Genomic DNA, 27,657 nt, shown 5'->3' on the forward strand with positions numbered 1-27,657 from the left:
GTTTGATGCTATAAAACAGAGTGAAACATCATGATTGACAGCTGTGATCGATCTGTGATTTGTCAGACGGGTGTATGGACGGGACTTCGATGACGTGAAGGTCCCACCCAATCCCTGTTGTGCAGATTCTGGCTCCAACATCACAACATGTTGGCGTCAGTTTCAGGATATTTTGGCTCCGCTTTAGTACAGTGAAAGGAAGTGGAGCAGCGTCGTCATCCTTGAGGGGCTGGGAGCCGAGCTTAAAAATGCGGCTTAAAACTGGATAAAAAAATCAATTTATGACCTTTTCTGCCAGACAACCACAACGCTGACGCATGCACAAAGAAACTTAATGGACTGTTTCCTTGAATGAAATAACAGATTTCTCAGTTTGAACATTGTTGGAAACATAATGTAAGGTCACAGCTAAACAAAATGCATGACATAGGTCTAGCCTTTTTAAGACGTTTTAACTTATACATGTTACATATTATCTTACCTCCTCTTGGGTGGCAAAACAACAGTTGTATTTCACTGCTGCATGAAATGAAATCAGTAAAAAGTTGAGACCTGAAGGCTACATCTTTGTGTGGCTGGTAAACACAGATGTCTTCCCAGTGTGCAGCTGTTCATACAGCTACAGCCACCGAGCCACACAGGAGCTGTAAACGCCGTCAAGCCAGCAAGAGCCAGTCTGTCGCAGTCTGGACCCCCTTCCTTTTACGGCGGCCTGAAGCAGAGCCTTGTGTGCTGCCGTTGGCGTCAAGGGGACGCAAAGGAGAAGGCAAGATGGGTTTGAAGAGGAGATTTGGGGCGATGAATGGGAGGGAAATGAAGAGAGACTCTGGGAGCTTATACTGCAGGACTTTGTTTGCATACATTTAAAAGTCTGAGAGCCATTCTCATCAAAACCACATAGTTGCATGAATCATATCTTTATATTATGGGCTCACTGCCTGTAGCTGAGGCAGTATTTGTGAACTTTGAAGTTAAAGACATACCAATACATCGTAGCATTTCACTTGTTTTATTCCTTAATGTTCTATCAACCCAAAATCTACAGCACCAAACCGAGTGTTTGAAACAAGTATTCTGAATATTTCAAGTTATCTTCATGCGTGTATATTATGTAGATTTTATAACAGTCCCAGTTTACTTATTTTTATCTTATTTTCTACATTTTGACGCGCTGATCTGATCTGAAAATAGTCAGACACGAAGTAAACCACACTGTGCTATAAGACGTATACGTACAACCAACTAATGAGTTGAAGACGGTACGGTACATACACGAGTACACACCAGTGCAATTTCTTTTGGAAATCTCTGCCCCCCGTGAAATCAATCTCCTGGGACAAGAAAAAAAAAGGAAAAAGAGACATCTGGAACAACAGTCTGGGTCTGTGTCTACGGGGTCTGTGGGTCTGTCTGTCTGTGTGTGTGTCTGTGTGTGTGTGTGTGTTTGTTTGCGGGTGTGTGTATTCTGCTGTGTTTTACTCAGCAGTCGACAATATGAGTTCACTTTCTCCCCAGAGTGAAAAAGTGGAAAACCGTGTGTGTCCGTGTGTGTGTATATTTGTGTGTCTCTATGCTTTGACAGTGGGAAGTGTGTATGTGGTGAAAGAAAAGGCTGGAGGCTTTATGTGTGCGAGTGTGTTTCTTTCTTTTCCTCCCTTAGCGAATGCCTATTTCTAGATCGGTTTGAGGGTCAAGGTTTGGCCACCGGTGGAGAAAAGCTGTGTTCCCATTTAAAAGGGAAAAAGCTCTCGCTCTCTCTTCACAATGAAAAGAAGACTGAACACACATCATCCTCTTAAAGCCTTAACCCTTGGTCTGCCATATCTGCTTCTCACAGCACAGATCCTCCCAAGACCAACGCTAATAGATCCGGGCTAAAATAACAGAGATAAAAACATCACGTCCTGCCATTCTCACTTGTTACTGTCTGACCATTAAGTCAAGTTGTTTCAATTTCAATTCCAATGCATCTTTGTTTGAAAAAGGCTAGAGGCAACAGAGCGAATGAAATCGGTGTTGCAGTGATTTCATCAGAGATAAACTTTGGAGCTGTAACCCTTAACCTGCCTCACAGCTCTGTACAGAAAAAGGCTTCTCGTCGCCAGTGTGCCACAATCTGCTCTCTGCTGTTAGATAACTGCAACTTACTGGTTGAATTTTACCATTAAACATGTGTGATTCACTTAAACTAAAAGAAAATACTCAATTTATAGAATTCTGTGTCGCAGATGGTGAATTTATAATCATTCATTCATTCATTCATCGTGAACCGCTTGTCCCTGTCGGGGTCGCGGGGGTCTGGAGCCGATCCCAGCTGACATTGGGCGTGAGGCGGTGTACACCCTGGACAGGACGCCAGTCTATCACAGGGCACATAGAGACGAACAAGGACAGACAACCATTCACACCTACGGGCAATTTAGAGTAATCAATTAACCGAACACCTGCACGTCTTTGGACTGTGGGAGGAAACTGGAGAACCTGGAGAAAACCCACGCAAACACGGGGAGAACATGCAAACTCCACACAGAAACTTTAGAATTCATAATCGACATGCTTTATTCAAAGTCATATTGTTCACCTGGATTAGGAGTTCAATTGAGCTCTTGTGAAGTGAGAGTCATGATCACTGTGACTCACTTAGCACAGGCTTTAAATACATTAACTGTAGAAAGGAAAATATGAATTCAGCATCCCTGACATTGCTTGAAGGTGTCTCGAGGGAATTCCAGAAGCCTGGGACCATGTTTATTAAACCTTTAAGAAATACACTTAAGAATACTTTAAAGAAGGAATAATGACTTTCTTCACTGAGTGTGAAGAATTACACACATTTATCCAGTTATTTTAGAAAGCTCTGCTGCTGGTGTTGGATGCATCAGAGAAAGGAGAGAAGAATTTACTAACACATAGACTACCGAGGTAGTGAAGATGCATGGAAGGTGATCGTAAACTAACGTAATAGCAGCTTTAACTGTGTTTTTTGCACCCTGATTTAAAAAAAAAATAAATATAATAAGCATTTTCTTTAGTTTAGGAGTAGAAAGTAAAAGTGAGGATGTTTATCATCATCTTTCACTTATGTCCAGATTTGCACTTTCAGCAGTGATGAACACTGGAGCCCTGGAGTCTGATTAACTGCAACACGGTGAAGGCTAGTTGTAGTTGAGTGTGACTATGATAGATAATCCTCTTTAAGACATTATATATTTTTTGTGATTTAGAAAATCTGCATCTTTATCATCTGTCATCTCATCGCTTCTGCTTTGGCCTTTATGGTCATGGAGGGTGCTGCTCGGTTTGTTTTAAGAAAATGAAAATGTTTTCTGTCCTCATTCATATTTGAAGATGCTACAAATTAAAACCAGCTAGCCTGCGAAGTCAGAAGTTAGAAGGGAAGTACAGAGAGTCGTTGCTATGGCGATGATACACCGCTTCATCTAGTCGCATTGCTCTTGCACATCTGCACATTGCAAGTAGTTGTAAGTTTCAACTCATCTCTTTGTGAATCTTTGGCCTGATCACCAACCTGCATGGGTTTCCTTGGTAACGACGTAAGCATCAGTAACTACGTTGCTATGCTGACACGGATTTCTAACGCAGAAGCAAGAGAAGTGGGATCCATCATTTAGCCCTCCAAACAATCGCACTTACAAGTGGTGCTGCAAAACTTCTACACGCTGGACAAACTCACACACTGGATCCTGCTCAGCACTTCTGTCATCTGACATTGCTGTTTTGTTTTGCGTTGCTAGAGACACTTTAAAATCTAATTTGAGCAGCCAGACTAAGAAACATCTGTAAAGGGAATCACATTTCAAACCTCCTCCAAATGTGGTTTGGATCCTTTTGAAAAAAAGTTGCATCTACGTTTTTTTTTTTTTTTTTATGCTGCCCAGACATTCTTAAATCCACCTCGATACAATCTGGATATGTCTGGCAGCTGGCAGTTTGAACGAAGCCCAATATTCACCACAAGTTTGCATGATTTAATCAACCAGGAATATATATGCTTTGAAGTGGGAAAGCACCTCAAATTATCGTGGTTCAAATCACAAACTAAGCAGAATTCAGAAGGCGGATAGTGACAACTTTTTGTGACGCCGTGTAGATTATGCAAAGTAATTGCCCCCATCCTTCTCCCTGACTGGCATCACCTGGTAGATATTTTCAACAGAAATAATTGTGGGTGGCATGTAAAAAAAAAAGAAGCCTAAATTCATGCAAATTTAAAAGTCACACTACTGCAACTTAATGCTCCATAAAAGTGAGCTGTGCTGATCTGTATTGGTTGTAATGGGATGTATGTCCCGGCATTAGAGTCCTGGACGTATTGCAACTACAATAAAGATAATGATTCTGAGCCCTCTCTTTCATCCTGGTTTAAATGGCGTATTTCTCATTGTTACATTATTACAGCGTGTACTTTTGTGTTCTTCCCCTTCCCAATGCTCGTCTATATTGATCTCAGCCGTGTCATCCAAAATGGCAATGTTCTCATCAACAAGCCTTGAGCTGTTAAGCACAACCATTTCAGAATGTCAAGGGATTCACAGCATCCAGATGTGATCCAAACTGTGAATTTTAATGGCAGAATCAGTTGCAGCCTCCATCATGGCCGTGCCTGCTGCTGCCAGTGGAAAAAGATTGAGGGTCCGTTTGAAAACATAAATTCATGACTCAGTTAGTGATTTGCATTGAGTCTGCGGTGATGGATGGACCTGAAACAAGTGTATGGAAAACATTACTGCAGGACATCTTTGCACAATTTGTCCCTGCGTAGTTTCAGCATACTCCAGGCATAAAATCAGCTCTCTGCACACATAAGACTAACTTCTGAGATGGATGAAAGACTTCTGCCGTCGCAACCAAAGTAGCTTCAGGCCAGGTTGAAATCATAACCAAGACTGGCTAATGTTTGTGTGTGTGTGTGTGTGTGTGTGTGTGTGTGTGTGTGTGTGTGTGTGTGTGTGTGTGTGTGTGTGTGTGTGTGTGTGTGTGTGTGTGTGTGTGTGTGTGTGTGTGTGTGTGTGTGTGTGTGTGTGTGTGTGTGTGTGTGTGTGTGTGTGTGTGTGTGTGTGTGTGTGTGTGTGTGTGTGTGTGTGTGTGTGTGTGTGTGTGTGTGTGTGTGTGTGTGTGTGTGTGTGTGTGTGTGTGTGTGTGTGTGTGTGTGTACTGGGTGGGGGCTATCTGTGACTATTTGAGAAAAAAAACAGAAGCGAGACGGAGGAAAGGAGACTCAGCGAGTCTCTGTGGAGTTGTTTTGGTCATGGTGCTTGAGCACTCTGATTAATGTTCATAGAGAGACACCAGATGGAAAGAGAGAGAGAGAGAGAGAGAGATGGAGAGAGAATGAAAGGTTAGAGAAGGAAATTTGGGGAGAAGAGTACCGTGCAAGAAGATGATCAGAGGGAGGGGGAGGGGGAGAGAAAAGGCCTGGTAGAGGCAGGAGGTAGAGTGAGAAAAAAAGATTAGACTTAACACATGGAGATGATGAGAGAGACCGAGAGAGAAACTGAAACACACACACACAAAAAAGGGATTCTTCTGTGGATTTTGGTCATGGCAGCAGTGGTTCTTTAATGACCAATAGTGACTCTGAAATCACAATTAGTGGACCTTTTTTGTAGTCAGACAGAGTTTCAAAGTGACTTTCAAAGTCATCATTAATATATGTGTTTTAATAACAGGAAGAAAAAAGGTGTTTGGAATACATTAAAAATGCTCCTTTAGCCTTTAAATCTCTCAGTGGGTGCACTGTACTTGATTGACAGTTGAGCCGGCTGCCACCAGGAGCAACAATCAGTAGGTTTGTGAGGTTTGTCAGTATGGGGGCGAGGGATTTTCCAGACTTTCGCTTTCTTGAAGTGTGAGTCTTAGTTCGACTTTGGATGGAATTATTATTTTGAATACAAAGATTTTTTGCCACAAATGCTGCCGTCTTCTTTGTTCCAGCTGCTCCACTCCATACTTCCCCCTTCTAAAATCTTTGTCATGCGCATGCATATATGCAAAAAGTAGATTACTGACCCGATTACGTCCGTACAGCCCAAGCAATCCACTTTCTCCAGGAAAAATCCAGTTGTTCTCCTGTAGCCCGATTGCAAAACTCACACACTTTTAAGAAATCAGGTTACTGCAGAGATGTAATCTGGCTTCTTACTGCGAGTTTGTGTAAATGCACTAAATGTAAACGTTTTACTCGCAGAACAAGAGCCACGCTATTTTGCTGCAAACTGACTTAGCAATTGAATGCTTGTTCAACAAGCTAAGGTGCAGGAAAGGAGATGTGTCTTTGTTTGTAATGTGATATTAGCTTGAAAGCTAATGTGGGTCGCAGTTCAAAGCCATGGCTCATGTTGTGTTGTGTGGCTGCTAAGTGTTAGCCTGACAGAAACGGTGACATTTCTGCTTTTTGCAAATACAGTTTGAAATACAGTGATGTCATCGGCTATTAATATGCAGAGAATTGAACCGGGGGCAATCCCGCTTGCACAGAAATGGGGTGCTGTCATGAAGCTAAAAAAAATATTAATTAATATTTTTTTTTTTCAAAAGATGTCACAGGAAGTGTAATTAACAGAGAAAATCATGCAATTCAACTTCAGTTTGGACTTTAAAACAACAGTAGAGAGCGGTGCTTTAAAAACGTGCGTCAGCGTGCTGCTTTTGTAGCACTCCAATTTTTTTAAAAGACTTCGTCGAAGCTTTCAGGGTCTATGCAAACTGTTTGAGCATGATTCTACAAAGAGCATCTGCAAAAGTGTTCATTATCTCAACAAGATGTGGTACAAGCCTTGAGAATATATATATTTTTTGGTTAAGAGTAGTGGGAGATGTAAGGTTTGAAGAGGAGACAATTTTGAAAGAGAGAGAACAGAAGAGGGACGGGGGGTGGAATTTTGGGAGATCAGTGGCAGGGAGGAAGATGAAAAAAGAGGGTTTGGGTGCAATGGGATTACTCCAAGATGTGGTGAGTAGGAGACAGGAATACAGAGAGAGGAGACAGAAAGACAGCAGCACATGTAAAAAAAACGAACCATGAAGAAAGAGACTTCCTGGTGTTTGATAGGTAGTAAGTTCCCCAAATGATGAATATGATGGAAATAATCTTGAAAAAGCATTTGCCCTAAATAAAAAAAAGATCTACTTTATCTAGTTGATTGATAGATGTAGTTCATATCACCTAATAAAAACACATGATGTATGCTTTGCTTATATTAAGTAAAAGTCCATGTGTGGACTGGTGGCTGGAGAGGTGCCAGTTCGACTTCTGGGCACTGCCAAGGTGCCGCTGAGCAAGGCACCGAACCCCCAACTGCTCGGGGCGCCGATCAGTAATCAGTCATTTGAAAAAAAAAAATGTAAACAATCTAGTGACGCTGTAGTCATTCTTGCACGCACAATCTTAGTTAATAATTCTGTTACTGGGCTTTTTCGCTCCTGGGAATTGCCACTGAGATTGAATTGAATCCGAGTGACAGAAAGAAAGATTGACATAAAGAGAAATGGACAGAACTATGGGGGAGAGAAAGAGGTGCAGATCAAGATGAAGAGACAATCACAGCAGAGAGTCAGAGAGAGGGAGGGTAGGAGATGCTTGCTATCGGAGTCAGACGGCATTGACCTTCACTCCATCCAGAACCACGTACAACATTCAGCACATATGGCTCCACTTAATGTGGCGAGACTCGTGTGTGTGTGTGTGTGTGTGTGTGTGTGTGTGTGTGTGTGTGTGTGTGTGTGTGTGTGTGTGTGTGTGTGTGTGTGTGTGTGTGTGTGTGTGTGTGTGTGTGTGTGTGTGTGTGTGTGTGTGTGTGTGTGTGTGTGTGTGTGTGTGTGTGTGTGTGTGTGTGTGTGTGTGTGTGTGTGTGTGTGTGTGTGTGTGTGTGTGTGTGTGTGTATATTTCTATTCTAGATTCATTTGTAGTAGTGTGACTATTAGAATGAGCATGCATGCTTTCCCATGTGTGTCTTTGATTTTGTTTACATGCCGATGTTTGCTTGTGCCTCAACATATGTGGTGTTTGTGTGTGTGTGTGTGTGTGTGTGTGTGTCTGTGTGCGCGTGCCTGCAAACACAGTGCGTATCTTAATTGGACTCCATTCAAGTGTTTAATTACTCATTAGAGATGCTGCAAAGCAATCTATACACCAGCTTTCCCCCGTTCGCTCCCTCTGCCCTCGGTGACTTCCAACCCGCAGAGGCTCAAACGCTTTGACCCAAACTACATGGATTAGTTCACCTCGTCAATCTGGATCAACCCATCCATATTAGATGGAGATCCTTGAGCCGGAGGGTGATGCCGGAGCGAGAGAGACAGTTAATAAGTCAGTCGACCAGTCAGTCAGTCAGTTTGACACACTTGTTCATGTGAAAGATTAGTAGCCAGTCAGACGGCCTCGCCACTTTGTTTCACCCAGTCATTTGTTCAGGTGATCAGTTCATAAGCCCGTCAGTAAGTGGGCCAACAAGCCTGATGGGCTTTTAGCTGGTCAAATCAGTCAGTTACATAATCGTGTTGTCACTTCTTCTACCAATCTGTCAGTCAGAGAGTAAAAACCCCATAAACCCATTCATGTGAGTACGTTGATGCTTTCATGCTGCTGATGCTTCATGAATACAGATAAAAACACAGTTTCATAAAATACGATGAAACAGTTACAGGGAACGTCAAACATACAGAATTACACTCAGTTGCCAGTTTATGCTATTAGGTACAGCCAGCAAAAACTAATTCAATCTAACACAGTCTAACACAGTCCTGAAGTCAAAACTAACTCCATTGTTTTATCAATGAGGGTAGGTTTAACTAACAGAAACAGCCCTCTGTATAATGCAACACAGTTCACCAGCAACACCAACTACATCCTCCATTATCCTCTCTAAAGTTTCATTAAAACACAACATTATTACTATCATGAAGACATTAGTTTGATCTAGTTTGATCCAATTGGCAACTGAGTGTATGACAAAATAAAATCCCAAATAAAACTACTGAATTCATGACTTCCTCAAAGTTTGCACTAAAACAATAAAAGTACAATCTTTCTTCTCTTGAACCTGGACCGTGGACCTTTAAACAGCATTTAGCTGCAAGACCTGACGAGTCTCAGTGTAGAGTATGAGGTCAAAAGAACATGAATATATATGACAGAGCCAAACAATGGAAGGTTTGGTTTGGTTTGGAGCTCTGCCCTTATAGGGCAAAGTTACTCTCTTGGCCAAACGTGGGCTGGACTTTTTGTGTAAATATAACAAAGTACAAAAGAGTAAAACGAAAGAAAAGTTTTGAGTCTTCTCAAAATCTCAGTGGTCATGTTGATTGACAAAATCTGAAGAATGCATGAGTACTGATGGAATGAAATCTAAATCAGTTCTTTAAACGTCGACCGTGGATATGTGACATTTCTGCAGGGCGTTGACACAAATCCTTTCTTGTCTTTGCACCCCCCTTGTGTTGAGAGATTCCCATTGCTGTGCTCGGACGCCAGCCATCAACTCCTTTGCGTTTCTCTTTGGGCCGACCTCGTCGATACCAACACAGCCCCACCGCTGTTTACGCTGTCGACCGTGGAAGCGCCGGTGCAGCCTCATAGCGAATGCTACTCAGAAAACAAGTAGCCTGATATACAGTAGGCATATCCTGAGATCTGTCTGTCAGCTTGTGAAGATTCTCAGCGTGTGTCGGGGCTCTCATCTCGTGTGTCTAACTAACTCATCCTGCTTGTCCATCCATCAATGGCTTTGTCACTCTGTCTGTCTGGCTGTGGGTCTATTTTGCCTCTACTTTGTGTGTGTGTGTGTGTGTGTGTGTGTGTCTTGGTTACCACATCACCAAGGTGACAATTTCTCTTCCGACGGATCTAGAGTTTTTTTTTTCCCCGCAAGTTTTGTTATGTTAATTCAGTGCCGTGGGTGTCTGGTTGTATATGTCTGCATGTGTGATGGTGAGCATGTTTGTATTTGACAGTGTGTGTGTGTGTGTGCGTGCGTGTGCGTGTGCGTGTGCGTGTGCGTGTGCGTGTGCGTGTGTGTGTGTGTGTGTGTGTGTGTGTGTGCGTGCGTGCGTGCGCGTGCGCGTGTGCGTGCGCGTGTGCGTGTGCGTGCGTGTGTGTGTGAATTTGCCGGGGATTGGCACAGGCGGCAGTTAATCCACAGGGGGTCCATGTTGCCCGTCTTTAAGAAATACATAATATCCTTTCAGATGTGCTGAATGTCACCACGGTGATCTATGGGCGACATTATTCAGAGTGACATATGTGGAACTCAAAAACAACACAACTTGAGCTCGGGAATCCGAGTGTGCCAGTTGCTGCAGTGTATCCTACAGTGTGATATTAATATGTGTTATGTTTTGTCTGTTTCTTGTTGTTGTTTGTGTGCATGGGTTTAGAAGTGAGCATCAACAACTCATTTACATAATTAAACATGTGTTTATGAATCCCAGTATTTCCCTGTGTGTTAATTGTGTGTGTTAATGCGGATGTGCATGTCTCATTGGGTATGTGTTGATATTTCTCAATGCACATGTGCCCTAGCATGATATATTTATGTACATTTGTACATATATGTGTGGGTGTGTGTGCCTCAGTGGGGGTCTGTTTAGAAGGATGTAACGTATTTACTTTGCCCCACATACCTGAGCATCAGCAGTAAAGCAGCGGGAGGCATAGGCAGAGACGACAGCATGAGAAAGGAACCCCTCATGCTGGGAGAAAAACAGCTAAAGAGTCTTAGCAAGAGAAGTGTGTGTGTGTGTGTTTGTGTGTGTGTGAGTGTATGTGTGCGTGTGCGTGTGCGTGTGTGCGTGTGCGTGTGCGTGTGCGTGTGTGTGTGCGTGTGCGTGTGCGTGTGCGTGTGCGTGTGTGTGTGTGTGTGTGTGTGTGTGTGTGTGTGTGAGAGAGAATCATTTCAAACATTCAAAAAGAACGAGCAGGAAGCAGGGTGCAGAGAATAGAAATACACAAACGGTGGGGGGAGAAAGTTAAGAAAGAGAGAACAAGGAAGAGAAAACAGAAAAGGAATGAGAGTCATGAAGACTGAAAGGAGGAGAAAGTAACAATGTCAAAAGATGCTGCTGTGCTCCTGGAGGAAAAGTGGGGGAAGGAGTAAAAGTGAAGCAGAGTGAGTAAATGAATCTGAAGTGAGGACAGATGAGGATTGAGGGAAAGAGAGGAAAGAAAAGGAGCAGAAGACAGAGTGAAGACAGGAGCTGATGAAGACGGAGAGATAGAAAGAGAGAGTAATGTGGAGTTAATTGCAGAGACATTGAGAGTGACTGAAGCTGCAGCGCAGCAGACTGAGACAGCAACGTAACCGACACTACTTACAGACATGCTTCTTCCTGCCAAAAAGCCAAATGAGGTGAAATTGTGCACATTTCAGAAACTCAATATGAAATTTTTCACTTAAAAAGACTCCATATTTTCATTTGGCCTCCTGTGCCTATTGACCATAGTTAGTGATAATGGTGCAATCTCTTTGTGTTGGCACAGCAAACCGCATGCTCATTACTGTCAATGAGAGAAAGATGATGCAGATAGGGGTTGGCAACAAAAGTGGACTTTTTTAAACTTTTGCCCTCGAATGGAGAAGTGGAAATATCTAAAAATTGAGAACCAATACACAACTGACTCTTCCAGGAAACATGGAGTGTTGTGGTGAATAAGCAATACGACCATTTATTTCTTGTCTCTCCGAGAGAAGAAGAAGTTTGTTTGAACTGGGTTATTCAAATGCTTTCCTTATTCGTCTTCTTCCATAAAATCTTAGTTAAAGGAGTTGTCTTACAAACAGACCAAAGTTATGATAACATTCAGTGTTGATCAGCAAAATAATGGAGGTCCAGAATGCATTTCTCCATCCATCATGTCTCTGACGGGGTTGCGGGGGGGTGGAGCCGATCCCAGCTGACATCGGGCGTGAGGCGGGGTACACCCTGGACAGGATGCCAGTCTATCACAGGGCACATAGAGACGAACAGAGACAGACAAATAAAGTGTATAAAGTGTATTTTCAAAACATTTAAAGTTGTGATTTGTTTATATTCATGTTAACGAACAGTGTTCTTCCTTACTGCCTTTGTCGTTGCTTGCTACGGTTGTTGGCACTTTACCGCCACTACTGTTGATTAGTGGTAATTGCCATGACAACAGCAGAATTTGAATTGCGCCACCTGTGTGCTTCAGTTTGTTTGACTCATCCATTCATCCATTCATCCACCCATCATCCATAGACTGCATATAAAGATGGACGACACATCTCCGCTCCCTCCCACTGTACAAAAGTGAAGCCAAAATAATCCAGATACAGGTATTGGCATGTTGTAATTTTGCAACCAGCGTCTGCGCAGTAGTGACCAGGCGGTATCAAATCCTGCCAATTCACCCGCCCAAAATCATGAGTTAATCCCGGCGTTGAAAGAATGACGTTTCACCCCATTTTTATAGTATAAAAATAACTAATTAAATCACAATTTGTCAGAAAATGAACACTTGCCTCTGCTGAAAAGCATGTTGTGTGAACTAGTAAAGAGTGCACTTCAGTGTTGAGGGTAAATTCAATTTATTTGGGTCTGATGGGAAACACTATGTTCAGCGTAGGACTTGGGAAGGACTTGAAGTGTGTAAAGCAGTCAGTTAAATTTGGAGGAGGAAGTTTCATGGTTTGGTGGAGGTTTCCTGCAGCAGGAGTTGGGCCTCCTGTACAGCTACATGGCAGGGCGAACGCAAATGTTTGTGAACCTCCTTCGGCAACATTCAAATTTTCATACGACAATGCCCCTGTCACACTGCAAAACAGGTTAAGCAGTTCGTTGTAGCTAAGAATATTGAAACAATCAAATGTCCAGCCCAGAGTCCAGATCTAAACCCCATAGAGAATCTCTGGGAAATCCTTAGGGACAAAGTAACGGCTAAGAAACCCACTAAAGTTACCGAACTGTGGAAGAGACTACAAGAAGAGTGGACCAAGATCAAACCAGAGCAGTGAGAGAAACAAGTGATGTCCTGTGAAATCATTCAAAGCAGGGTCCTCTACACTTCCTGTTCCTTTTTTAATCCTATAGCACTAAGAAAACATTGTTTAATTCTTCTCTTTTGAGATAGTGGTTACTGTTCTCTCATTTTGCTCACTGTTTTTTTTTTACAAAATAAAGGTTTTTGTTGAAGAGCCATGGTTATTTAAAAAAAACAAAACATAGTAGTTGCTAGTACAGCAGTGGTATTATATCAACAAATAAAACAATACTTTATTATATATATATATACACACAGTTTATCTGTCTTTATGTTTTTTTTGGGGCACCTGCTGAAACAACTGATCCCATTGTTCTTCTTGGAGGACAGTCTGATACATGCAGAACTGGGACCCACTCAAAAACATAAAATCATTGCCCCATAGTGCTACTAGTGGTTACAAATTCTACAGAGTACCTTTAATAATGTATGCCAATTTTATCAGGACAACATGTGGCATGCGGATAACAAGCAGAGGTTGTCATGATGTCTTTCTTGTTTACATGGCTGTTGCCTGACCTTGCCTGACCTTGTAGTTTGTAACGGTGCATCATTACATTTCTCTGGAGCTTCCCTTTGAAGCATCGTTTGAACCAAAAACAAAATTGCGTATGGAAAGCATTTCCATTGACTGACATCTCAAACCCAAAGTGGTGGGGTTTTTTTCCAAACCACAGCAAGAGTGACAGAGAGAGATCAAGTGAAGATGGAGAAAAAGAGAAAGTAATGGATGGAGAGAGGGGTAACATAGTGAAAGTGAGAGACAGAGAGAGCGAAGCACGCTTTGATGTGTGTTGGTTGATCCGGCCTGCTGTTTAGGACACAGGCAGGTATGGTAAACATCCAAGGCTTCTCCAACCAGCTTTGATCCCAGCCATGCTGAGAGTTGATGTTGATGACTCAGTGGTACCAAAATACTAAGAAGTGGCCACTACACACAGACACACACTTTTAACTGTGCTTGCATCTACAGCACACTACACAAATGCACATCCAGTCACACGCTGACACTTTCATTCTTCTCCTTTGGCTCTTAATCTTTCATTTAATATTTTAAACTCCTCAATTTCTATTTTCGTTTTATCCTGAAGTGTACACACAATACCATAAAGACTCTTTTCCACTGATGGTGGTTCAGGCGTCAGTATGAGGCTTTTTCATCCATTTAAGATCCAGCAGCCAAAAGCCGACTCCTTCGGCTGCATCTGGCTAACCTCACCCGACAATTCAATCGGACTGAAAGAGTGAGGAGAATCTGTGAGACATCATGGGATTAGGAACGAAGCAAACCATCGTATCATTTTGCACAGGTTTACACCCGGACAATATTAAAAAAGAGACGCTTGAAGTGGCGGAACATTCATTCATTCATTCATCTTCAACCGCTTATCCCGGGGTCGGGGTCGCGGGGGTGCTGGAGCCGATCCCAGCTGACATCGGGTGTGAGGCGGGGTACACCCTGGACAGGACGCCAGTCCATCACAGGGCACATAGAGACGTACAGAGACAGACAACCATTCACACCTACGGGCAATTTTAGAGTCATCAATGAACCTAACACGTGCACGTCTTTGGACTGTGGGAGGAAACCGGAGAACCCGGAGGAAACCCACGCAAACACGGGGAGAACATGCAAACTCCGCACAGAAAGGCCCAGGCCGGGATGCGAACCTGTAACCTTCTTGCTGTGAGGCGACAGTGGGAACAGAAAAACTGAAAAAGACCATATACTGAACAACGAGCACTTCAACAACGATCTGTTTCATGATCATTTTGAGATTCTGTCTTTTTCGCCAAGACACTGCTGGGCTAGATGGTGAGAAATATCGTAACGTTTTAATGATCTATCTTCCTATCCTTCGTGGGCCTAATTATCAAGTTTTTCTCCCTTTGGTAGTTTTACGTGTGGAAATTATTTTGACTGTAAATATGGCAGGATCTCAAGAAAGCTATCTTTCTCTGGAAATGAAAGATAATCAAGTTTCATCACCCGGAAAATAAGAAGTATATGCACTATTTCTTTTCCCGGTGATCAGAGTTTATACAGAATGAGGAAACTCTGATCACACAAGGATTTGTGTAACTTCATACTTTTGCACTGAACTTTGCCGTCAGCTACATTAAAGCCAACTGTATTATAGCGTCTGTCAAATTATTACGACGGGATACGTTTTAGGGAAGTTTTTTCGTGAGACAATCCCAGGGAAAATTGCCGCGCCTATGTATGTTTTGCATTACAGCCATTCATTCTCAATGAATGGCTGTAATAGGTTGGATTGACTGAGGGGAGGAAGGGTTTGCAACTGTGTGGTTTTTTTACACTACAGTTTAATGTCAACAAAATCAGAAATGACAACTGTACACATATAGTCTGGCTTTAAAGGGGCTATAATTTATATTTTTAGCATGTATCAAATTACAATGTGTAATGAAGGGCTTTAGTCGATTAGTCTACTAATTGGTCATTTGGTCTTAGTTGACTTAGATTTCTTTAGATGTTGTAGTCATTTTTTAGGCTTTTTCTCACTGAAGGATTTATTTATTCCCAAGAAATATAAATATATGCACATGTCTAGTAACCAAAAGGGTGCTTTTGCATGATTCTTTGTGGAGACACTCAGTTTTACAGATATGTCGATTATATCAACTAATCTATTAGTCGGACAAGATCACACGATTGGTTTTTCGACTTAGAATTTCTTTAATGGAGAGCAGAACTAGTTTAATGTGAGAGGCTGCGCTTGTAGTGACGAACATACAGAGAATTATCACCTGAATCTGAAGCTCCTGATGTCTTTACTGAGCTTTATCCTGAGTTTCAGCTCATTGTTTAAGCATCTTGCATAGAACGTTACTGTTTTGGCTCGCTCTTATAGCGACGGCAAGCAGTAGTTTTCAGCAAAAAGCTCTGAAAACCCAGTGTGCACTACTACCTGCTTTGCACCAAACAATAAACAGTTTGTGTCTAGCTGGTAAACATAGTGGATCACTTTATAGATAAAGAGTCAGATATGTCATTCAGGAGTTGGTGAAGATCAAAACAAAGATACGTACAAGAGTGAATATTGGACTTACACACAAGACACACAACTCCCAATAAATGCTAATGTTGCTCCATAATTGCTGGATGTGTAAACAAGCAACTGTTTAAAGCTTAAAGTACCCCAACCCCCAGAGGTATTGAGTTCCTCTTTAATGACAACATCATAATCATAAACATTCATAAGGTTTGATTAATGTCAGTTTGCATTAGTGTTATGGCAGCTTGATGCGTACCCCTTCAAATAAAGTGTTGCAAACAGTGATCACAAATATACACATTGAAAGAAAGACGCACCAATACCTACACCAAAGACACACACACACACACACACCCACATTCCACACACACACACACACACACACACACACACACACACACACACATACGCTCTGAGGAAGATACATGCCGTAAGTGTGAGTGCATTCCCATGTCTTATTTGGCCAGTGCAGTGTGTGTGTTTAATTCCAAATGACACACAGCCTGAGAGGAGGGGATATAGGGACACACACTCGTCCACACATAACAGCACACCAACATGTGCTGTTTAACAGCTCAGAGTGCGGTGGCACAAACCTGCACGCACACACACCTGCCTTGGCATATTAGTTATGCAGACAGTGTCACAGGAGCAGGGCAGGGCGTTGAGTGGCTTAATACAACCTAATATATCCCGGCATATTAGCCCTTTCTAGGATTGAGCATCCTCACTCATCGAGACCCACTTTACCCCCCCCCCCCCCACACACACACACACACACACACACACACACACACACACACACACACACACACACACACACACACACACACACACACACACACACACACACACACACACACACACAGAGTTTATTGTATGCTGAAACTACTAATGCTCAGATGGTAGCCACCCATAAATGTATTAAAGCACAATCAATAGGCAATGCACATTTGTCTCAGATGAAAAATCACGTTCACGAAAAACAGAAAAACTCCTCTTTCATCTGTACCTCTTCCAGCTGGCCTGCTCTTCTGTTCTATCTTTCCATCTCGTTTTACTCTTGTTTCACGCATTTTTTATAATATCTTTCTCTTGTTTTTGTCCTCATTACACGCTTATCTCTATTCCTCCCCTACCTTTTCTCTATGTGTCTCCCTCCCTCTCTTCTTTCCTTTCAGCTGTTTATTCTCATTCTGTGCATCTCTCCTTCTGTTTTCCTCTCTGCCTTTCCCCTTCAGTTGTTAATCAGAGTTGATTGGGAGCAGAGAGAGCCGAGAGGAGCTCCCCAGTGGATCAATGCCTCTAAATGATCTGTTCAAGGATCCCTTTAGAACCTGCAAAACTCGCTCTGATAGGGCACCGAAGCATGAAGGCGCTCATTTCACATCTAACTCACTTCCTGATTTGCCCTCTGGGGGAGAGATAGGGCTGCCTTTATAGGGATAATTTGTTCCAAAGCTAAATATCCCACTAACCAAAAGTGCTTAGACCAAAATGTCTTCATTCCGGGCAATCAATTACTGTCAAGGTGAGGGGGAAGATGATGAATTTGTTTAAAAGGCTTCCATGAGGTGTGTGTGTGTGTGTGTGTGTGTGTGTGTGTGTGTGTGTGTGTGTGTGTGTGTGTGTGTGTGTGTGTGTGTGTGTGTGTGTGTGTGTGTGTGTGTGTGTGTGTGTGTGTGTGTGTGTGTGTGTGTGTGTGTGTGTGTGTGTGTGTGTGTGTGTGTGTGTGTGTCTTTGTTTATGCTCTTATGCTCGTTTGATTGAAGACATTTTCCTGCATCTCAAATTTACTGAGCTTTGAGAAACAAGATTTGATAACACGCGGCGTCTGAATAAAAAAAAAATCTTCTGACGGGGAACATTTTTGAGTGAAATTGATCGTAGCCAGTGATGTTAATGATGAGATGACAGACGTGTGCACACTAGGATGCCGCACTCACACTGGATTTTAAACAGCCTTTTGAAATGTTAGATGGATTACCGAAGAAAGTCTGAAAATGAAACTTGAATATTGAATTACTGTGGATTGTTAAACATGCAAAAACAAAAAGATGATCAACCATTGGGACATATTATTTATGGAGTCCTAGTAAATAAAATATCTGAAATATAAAATATTTAAAAATCACTGATGTGTTGTATTTCCTCACAGAAGGGTGCCGATATGAATGCTAAATTATACATGAAACAAAGCTGTGTATTTTTAGACGTGTGGTTAAACAAATACAACATTTTTGAGCACTAATACAGCATTTAATGTGAAATATTGATTGATCAGTTTCAGCTTTAAATGCATAGTTCAGAGGTTTTGAAGCGGGGTTTGTATGAGCTAATTATCCATAGTCAGTGTATTACCCACAGTACATGACGGTCGACACGCCCCCGGTTTGGAGAGGCAAGCAGAAGTCCCGACACAGAAGCTAAGCAATGTGCAGCTGTGGACGGGGGCAGCAGCTAAATGTATTTTAGTCACCTAAAAAAAAAAAGGTCCACAGGGAACTGAAGCTGTCATCTATGCTCTCTTCAAAGCCACCAGACTCCGTTGAGACGAACAGCAATTTGACCTCGCAGAACACACGAGTTGCCGGTCTACCGCTGCCTCGATCAATTACTTTGTTTGTGTTATTGTGACTTTGGTGTTTAAGTTACTGCACACAAACGAATGGTTTGAGTTTTTGTCAAATAGTCCAACAGTTTTTAAGAGAGCATAGCTGGCTTCAGTTCTCTGTCGGAAAAGCCTGTCTAAAGGCGAGGTAAAGTTTTGAAATTTGCCTCAATACAGCGTACAATTAAAAAGATATTGACTTGTATGTTTAGCTGCTACCCCCTTCAACAGCAGCACATTGCTTCTATGTCAGGTCTCCTGCTACTCCAACAAACTGGCGGCAGGCTGACAGGTATCTACTGCAGGTAATACCCATACAAGCCCACTTCAAAAATGTCAACTATCCCTTTATGACCTTTCGCTAATAGATGCCATGAATTTTAAATTAAGTTGTCATGTTGGGTATTCTCCAGTATCCTGAGCCAAGACACTTTTCAAAGATTAATGGGGTGATGTTTAATATTTTTCTTATCAACAAATTCCATGTAGAGACCAAACAAAGCCAGACAAAACCAACAATGAATTGCTTATACAAACAAGTATTGTTCGTAGTGTAGCCTGAAGGCAGCTTTTTCCTTTGCGGCTTGTTGTCCAAAAATGATTAAAAACACATTAATGAGCACTGGGTGAAATGTTCCTTAGGAATCAAACCTGAGCACTGAAGTATGATCTGAGTTGATCTCAGATACATCATCCTGCTGCCATAAACACTCACAAGAGAACCAAATGTGTATTAATCTGCAGCCGAAAATAACACTTATAAAAGTATGTGTTTGTTTTTTGTTGGATTTATGTCTTAGGAATAAATGCTAGAGCCACAGACAAGATGGAGAAGCCTAAACGTATGGAGAGACAGATTACATGTTGTGGATTTTGGTCTTTTGATGGCATTAGTTGACAATAACAAAAATATAGAATATCCTTTACTGTTTCACTCCAGTGGCTTCAAGATGGTAAACAGAAATGCAGTTCCCATATAGGCAACATTGGCATCAAAACATAAGCATAAATAAAGCCTGTATAATGTAGTGGAAAATATGCAGCCATATGTTTGTAATGTACTCGAACTGCCTTGTAGAGACTGTTGAAAAGAGATGGGGGAGTCACCATCTGAGTTCAAGTTACCTGCATTCATTTCACAAACTCTTTGACTCAGTGCCAGAAGAATGAACATAGCAAGGAGACTTACCACAATATATATCCTGTACAATGTGTGTATATACCCTCTGACCCATTTCTATTCATCATGCCACCCTCAGTGATCCGCGTGTGTACGGAACTAAGTGGGCATTCACCATAGACTCCATACACTGCTCTAGGGGGTGGGATAATAATGTGTGCTCTCTACCATCACATGACCCACTTCTCTTGAGTATCATATGAGGAGGCTCACTCAAGCACTCTGAAAAAAAAAAAAGAGTATATTCCAAACATGCTAATAATTCCCATGACGCATAGCTCGGCAAGCTTTATTAAAATAAAATTGGTTGCTATATGCAAAGTTTTGCTGTAACCAGAAGGATTATTATTGATTTTTTTCTGGCCTTCCCTCATTTATTAAATAGTAGAAACACCCTCGAGGAGGTTTTTGCTACAAACTACTGTGGTTTTAAGACCCTTTATCAGAAAGCTTTTATTGAAGTGTCCTTGAGCAACGCTCGGCGTCCATGAAGGTTGCTGTGTTGTAGCTGACTCGACCTCGGATCTTCCTGTGGAGATGTGCAGACACAGAAATGTCCTTACAGCGATCATACAATTTCATATAATTACGGTACACAGCATGACTGAACTAAGTGGACACTCACCGCAGTTTCCTCTTCGCTGTGCAATCACACAGAAATTCAATATAGGTAGTAAATATTCATAGTGTTGGAGAAGACGTATACGTTTCTTTTCTCAAAATATATGTCTCACACTATCTCATTACACCTCAGTAAACTATTTTTGAAGCCTTCCCTCCTCTGCCCACTTATTCTGTGCATAATCCTGAGCCTGTATCATTTTTATTCATGAAGAAATTTTAATTCATTGTTTCCTCTGTGTCTTGCAGGTTCTGGCACGGAGAGTACAGGGTGGCAGTGAACATTAATGACTATCTGGACATCTACTGCCCTTTCTACGAGGGCCCTCCGTCCCACGGGCGCATGGAGCGCTACATCCTGTTTATGGTCAACCACGAGGGCTACACCTCCTGCCAGCACAGGATGCGCGGCTTCAAGCGCTGGGAGTGCAACCGTCCCAGCGGTCCTGATGGACCCCTGCGCTTCTCAGAGAAGTTCCAGCTCTTCACGCCCTTCTCCCTGGGCTTTGAGTTCAGGCCTGGACACGAGTACTACTACATCTGTGGGTTATCAACTAGACAGTGTGTGTTTGTGTGTGTGCACAGGTGCATTTGTCTGGGTTTGCATGTTAGCCACGCTTCTGTTCAATATGCATTTGTAAACTATATGTAAATATGCAATCAACAGAAGATGATTGAGAGAGTTCACAAACACAGCCCACCGTGTTGCTCGCACACCCACAGGCGTGCATATAATACACCTTCCATCTCTCAGTCGCTCCCCTACACGCTCCCCTACACGCTGTCTCTCTCTCTCTCTCTCTCTCTCTATCTCTCTCTCTCTCTCTCTCTCTCTCTCTTCTCTCTTCTCTCTTCTCTCTCTCTCTCTCTCTCTCTTGATGTCTCGGCTTCTGTCGAGATCATAAGTGGTGTGCTCAGCAAAGTGGTAAAAATGTCACCAGGCATAGTTTGTAATCATTTTTATATTAGCTGTATTGATGTTTCTCCTCACTTCAACAAGTGATGTATTAGTATCACAGATGGGCCTAACCCCCTGAGACTGTTTTTTTTTTCTGAACACAGTTAAAAAGCTATCATTCTCCCACCAGGCATGGAACAAATAGTAGCTTCAAATTGCTCCTAAACATTGTTTTCAGCTGCTTGGTGTACCAGATGGGTGGGAGAGATTTACCGCGCGTGGATGTGTATTGCAAGATCAGTTAGTAATCACAGAAAAGCACACTAAATTGACTTTCAAAAGCTTGGCTGGCAATGTCCAAACTTTCTGTCGCCACAGGGAAAAGGGCCACTTTTTTCTGTGAGGAGGCTGCAAAAGATGCTACGATCGTGACAAAACATTTTGCTGTTTGAATCTGCCGAGCAGATGGGGGAATATGTGGAAGAAAAAAAATGATTCTTCTGTCATCTTCGGTCACACAATCACAAGAGGTCGCCTGTCAGGAAAATGTATGCACAGGTTGTTATTCTGTCATTTCTCTGGTAAGGACAGACTCAAAGTGTCATGTGGTGAAATGAGAAAAAACACTTTACAAAAGGTAATCATTTTGTAATTACTTAAGCTGAAGTCAGTAACTCTCTTTTGCGGAAACTGTCACTATATCCTGACAGCACAATAAGACAGATGATCTGTGAGAAAGTCATGTATTTCTACTTCCACCTTCTGCTCCCTGCGTGCTCCTAATGGCATCTGCTAAATTGCACTGCGCCTGACCAACAACCAATCAGAGCCGAGGAGTCTCTGACGCAGTGTCAATGACTGCTCATGAACTCCGAAAATAGGCAGCACTGATCAAATATGAATCAAGATTCTGTTCCTGTGTTGCCTTTTTCTTACAAAAAGTGTTTTCAGAAACATATTTTAGAGTACTGTTCAGCTGTCGAGCAAAACCAAGCCTCGCCCACCAGCCGACAAGCAAGACAAATTTTCTCATTTTACCGCTAAACGGTACAGTAATTATAACATCTGACAATTATCAAAGTTAACTCATTAATCCATTACCTGTGTTACTTTCTGAATGTCATACCAAACCTGAGCTGTCATTGGTATCTTGTTCAGAATTTGTCACAGTCCAACAGCAGCATTTCTGCCACTGAGCAGCCCAGGCATAGGTCTCTTTATTTCTCCCCGCTGCACTGAAACCTGAACCTTAACCTTTCTAGCAGGAGATAATGCATTCTCACCATGACCCCTAATGGGATGAGGGTCCGCTGCCATCAGTTTCAGGTCGACATGCAAGTGGGACATATTCCTTGATGGAGTTTTTTGCCCTTGGACAGAGATTCTGACCTGACAGTGATATTCTCCTTGTTCAGACAGCGAACAGAGCGATACGCTGAGGCAAAAAAAGAGATTATATGACAGATATCAAGACAGGTTTTAATTCAATTTGTGATAGCATTAGTGTTCAGATTTGATTTCTAATGCGGTAACACGATTTTGTAATGAAAAATGGTGCTGCACTACTGAATTACTGTGAAAGATAATACCATTAAAGCGATGTGTTTCTGAGAGTTACTTTTAATATGGAGCACTATCTGCAAATGTTTTCTTTGCCCCAGTCTGTTGTCTACATGTCACAAAGACACAGCAGGTGAAAGTCAGAAAGCTAAAGAGGTGAAGATAACAGCCACCCGATGTCCTACTGCACTTTTCCCAGTCGGCACTCACACACACTCTTTTGTTTTCAGCCTCATGTAAGGATGGACAGGGCCCCTCCAGAGTTGTATAGTTGCTGACTCTAGTATTGTGTTTCGGGGACCCCTGAGGGGATTGTATATTCTATGAGATGTGTGTGTGTGTGTGTGTGTGTGTGTGTGTGTGTGTGTGTGTGTGTGTGTGTGTGTGTGTGTGTGTGTGTGTGTGTGTGTGTGTGTGTGTGTGTGTGTGTGTGTGTGTGTGTGTGTGTGTGTGTGTGTGTGTGTGTGTGTGTGTGTGTGTGTGTGTGTGTTTTGAGAGGAGGAGGGCTGGTTCTGGGGTCAGTTGTCAAGCGATTGTGAGTCTGTGAAAGGCCTTGTCCATCATCTTGACTGACAACCACACACGTTTTTGTCTCTCACATGCACAAATAAGCACACACACACACACACACACACACAGGTCAGTATTAATGTTGAACAAAGACATTTTGACATTTTTAAACCACCCGGCCCTCAAAATGAGTATGTGTGTGTGTCTCCTCTACACAGATACTCCTCGAAGTAAAACACATTGATCTTTGATGGTGATCTGTGGCCAGGCCCTTGTGTGCCCGTTGTTTGTGTATTTGTCATGTGGTTGACATGTTGACAGGTCCGCTCCACCCCTTACTTCTCCCAGCTGCCATCTGATGAGGTTGAGTGATTTTCAATGGGTTTTCAGGAGACATTGGATTGTAGATGTGCTGGGAAACAGAGGCGCTGGGAGAGCCGATAAGACCAAAAAATGACAAAAGTGAACATTTTTTGAGGGCCTGGAGAAAATGAATGGGGGGAGGGTATGTATCTTTCCAATTCTTGCTTTTTCTCCCCAAAATGTTGTCAGTGAAACAATAAGAAACCCAAGACAAAAATATACACAACAGGAGAGAAAGTTTGATACGAAGTCGGTGGTACTACTTTAGACTTTCTCTGGACACTGTAAGGAGGGTAGGGTAAAAAATTGAGGCAAAGGAAGTTGGCTACAGGAAAGGCATAAAAGGGTAAAAGAGGTGAAGGGCAGGGGGAAGGATGGAGGGAGGAGTTGTGGGCAGAAAGCGAGGGAGGAGAGGGCAGACGAAGGGTCAGATTTATTTCCTGTGCGCTGTGGATCTTGATGATGGTCCTCTCCAGGGTCACTCAGGCTCTGGCTTTGCGCACTTCCTCAACAGAGAAGGCCAATAGGTCTCCACGCACACTTCTGCAAGCACCAGCACGGGAATGGTCAGTGAGTTGGTCACCATCTGCTTTAAGGTCTCCAGCTCTATTTCACATCAGCATGAGGTGGGACTAAAAACCCAGATTCACTTCAATTTACGTTACTTTGAAGTTTGAATCAGTAAATTTTGGACATTTTTCTCTTTTTTTTTGGCATTCAGTCTGTGCAGCACGGGGGCTCAGTGGTTAGCGCTGTCACTGCACGGCGTCTGTGGGGAATTTGCATGGATATCCTTCCTCATTCCAAAGACATTAAAGTCAGGTTGATTTAAGAGCTGATATTTCCCTTAGGTATGAATGTGAGTGACTGAATCCCAGTGTGCGGGCTGATCCCTCACAGATTGTTTACATTGCCTGAAGTGCTCAGAACGTCTACGGGAGTTCACAAGCTCACACACAAAAGGACATAATATGAGAAATGCTCCAACTGCTTGAAGCAATAAATGTAATCAAGAAAGTAATAGGCTGCATTAAGGACTACATTAATGTCAAATTCTAACAAACTTGAATATGTTCCTTTCTTTATAATGCCTACTCTTGATTCATCACCCTTGGAATTTTTGTTTCAAGCTAATTACAGTTATGTAGCTGCGGTCTACTTTGCTGTAATTATTGCCTAGTAATCAAAGTCTGCATATTCATGTTAGAAGAAGTCAGCAGTAATGCACACAGACACAATTGCGAAAGCCGTCCTCCAGTGAGCAATTAGTCTTTAGTATACTCATTTCCACTGTATCTGTGTTATTACCTTATTGTGTATTGTGATTGTTTCTCCCTGCCATCACAGTCACACTCCTGATGGACCTTAAAAAACCCCGGTTCACTGTGTGTCAGTTGGTTTGTGGTCTTTTTGAATCATTTTAAATTAGTTTGAGAACAGGTGTCACTTAATTAAAAGATCAACTTGATAAAGGCATTTAGCCATTTTAAATAAATAAACTTGGTATTATTCTATATTTTCTTATTGTACAGAAATCCGGCAAAAAGACCAAATGTTTTAGTCCGTCTCTAAATACTTTCTCACGGTACTTTCTGGCTACCCTATCTCAGACCCAAGAGCTAATCTACATTCAAACCTACTGAAGACATAAATCTCTAAAAACAGGTACAAAACGTCGTGGTTACAGTTCTGTCTCTGTAATCTCCCGGTCCAACCACCACCACCTGATAATAAGCCTCATAGCACTCTGAGTCAGAACAATATTGGAAGAAAAAACGTTTATTAAATGTTCTTATTTACTTCATGAGTGCAATCAGTGGCACAAATCGCTTTATCCCTCAACTAATCTCCTCTTTCAATCTCTCTGCTTTTTTACAGCGTCTCCTCACCCAAACCATGTGGGGCGGGCATGTCTAAAGCTGAAGGTGTATGTCAGACCTCCAGGTAAGTCGCGCTCTAGCTGCACACTCACACACATGCATTGACACGCACACGCAAAGGTCCAGATTGGCTATCAAAGTAAAATTACGGGGAAATAAGAGGTCTGATAGAATGCCCCGACAACACTCTCTGCTCTGATTCACAGACCAGCCAGGCAACACTTTAACACTTTTACACACACACACACACACACACATTCTGACATATTCACACATACAAGTGTGCACAGGCACATGCACACAGGCACAAAGTGGCATACGCACTTCACATCAAATCACATCACATCACACTGGGTGTGAGGGAGACCTTCTGTCCTTGTAGAAAGAAGAGAGCAGGCTGAAAGTGCTCTCTAAAAATGTTACCAAGCCTGCGCATCACTCTCCTGGCTGCATTTGCTCATAAGAAACAAGAGAGCAATCTAATAATAAACCCATCGCCTACTGTAGAAGTCTAATCTAATAATAGACACTTCATATTTCTTAATAAAATTCTCCTTCTGCATCAGCCTCATGGTAAAAGATGAAACATGACTTGATACGGCCTTTTTTTCCAAACAGCATGCGGCCTGATAAGATAAACTCTTTTGAAAAAAGCTCCCTCATAGATTGGGGTAGACAGGATGCAGTGCTCATATAAGTGCGCCATTTTGGCCTATGAGAGTGCCGTTTAAAAATAACTCTACAGAAGATAGGCATTCAGGGGGAGCAGATTGCGGCAGGCATTACACTATGCTTGGCGTTATCCTGAAAAATCTACCTGTACGTCTTTTCAAAGGCGGATTCTACCTCTTGAGTTTTCAGCCTAAGCCTGACTAAAGAAATAAACCTGGGTAGCAACACGTCTCCTTAGATAATGACACAGCTTAGAAGATCTTCGTAAAAGGATGAGAGTCGGCCTTCGCAGCTTTTCCAGACTCAGATCATTCCATCTTTCGCTACGGGGGAAGGAAATTCTCTCTTCCCCCATTATTACGGAAACAACATACGTTCCTTTATTCTGTCATTGGCGCAGCTTCTCTTTGAGATTCTGCTTTTTTGTGCTCTTAAATTGATCTGTCTGACATTGCAACTTCCATCTCATCTGTGAAATACTGTCACTGGAGTGAGCTTTGAGCGGTTACACATGTGAGGGGATGTGTGTCGTTGAGTGTGTGTGTGTCAGCTGCTCCAGATTCCGAGTCTCTGTGATTAAACTGTAATTAGGTTGGTTAAACCCCCTGCAGAGCTCAGTTGCTGTCGTCTTCTCCTCCTCCCTCTTCCCTCGCCTCATCCTTTTCTGTCGTCTTCTCTCTGCCTTTCCTTAGCTTTTGAAGGGTGAGAGTTTTTTGTGGTTTGTCGCTCACTAGCCACATTTTTTCCCCCCATAATAGTTCCACTTGTCTACTCTTTGTCTTTCTATAAGCCCGCTCCCTTCTTCATTCACTTTGTTTTAGATTGTCTTGTCTTTGTGTCTGTCTGTGTGTCCCTCTCAGTTCAGATGTTTTGTCGTTTCTCTCTTCTTTACGTTTCAGATGGGTCAGGATATGACTCTCCGGAGCCCTTTCTGACTGACGGAGGTCCATGCTGGAGGCCAGGGTCCATCGCCCTATTAGCTGTTCTGGCCTCACTGCTCCTGGGACTTTTCTCCGGGCTGTGACCCCACTCTCCTTCCTCCTGGAGCTCCCACCCAGGGTTGCTGGGCTGGGCTGGCTGTCCCTCTCAATCCACCATCCCTCAGGGAAGCCCCTCCCCCTTCCCCCTCCCCTCCCCATCCCACCGCCACCTCTATACAACCACCAACCACCCCCACTACCAGCCTCGGACACTGTTCCCAGGCCTGGCTGTGAGGGCTGGGTCTTGAGCTGTCTGGGAAGCTTCGCTTCATCTCTGATCCCTGAATTCTGGGTGGAACAGCACCGCTCATCTGAAAAACACAAGGGAAATGTCTCTGCACTC

The 27,657-nt window shown here is 42.7% G+C and overlaps 1 protein-coding gene across 1 annotated transcript in view; it reads left to right on the forward strand.

The window, feature by feature from the left end:
- The window catches only part of efna2a (ephrin-A2a), a gene marked incomplete at its 3' end in the record, with an annotated part of 79,467 nt that extends 52,109 nt beyond the window's left edge, over positions 1 to 27,358 (forward strand). Inside the window, exons 2-4 of the mRNA XM_083924499.1 lie at positions 20,701 to 20,993; positions 25,661 to 25,726; positions 27,234 to 27,358. Coding sequence (XP_083780625.1) covers positions 20,701 to 20,993; positions 25,661 to 25,726; positions 27,234 to 27,358 — 484 coding nt within the window. The remainder of the gene's footprint in view (positions 1 to 20,700; positions 20,994 to 25,660; positions 25,727 to 27,233) is intronic.
- Between the last annotated feature and the right edge of the window lie 299 nt (positions 27,359 to 27,657).

The sequence above is a fragment of the Echiichthys vipera genome, assembly GCF_963691815.1.
Source record: "Echiichthys vipera genome assembly, chromosome: 12".
Classification (NCBI taxonomy): domain Eukaryota; kingdom Metazoa; phylum Chordata; class Actinopteri; order Perciformes; family Trachinidae; genus Echiichthys; species Echiichthys vipera.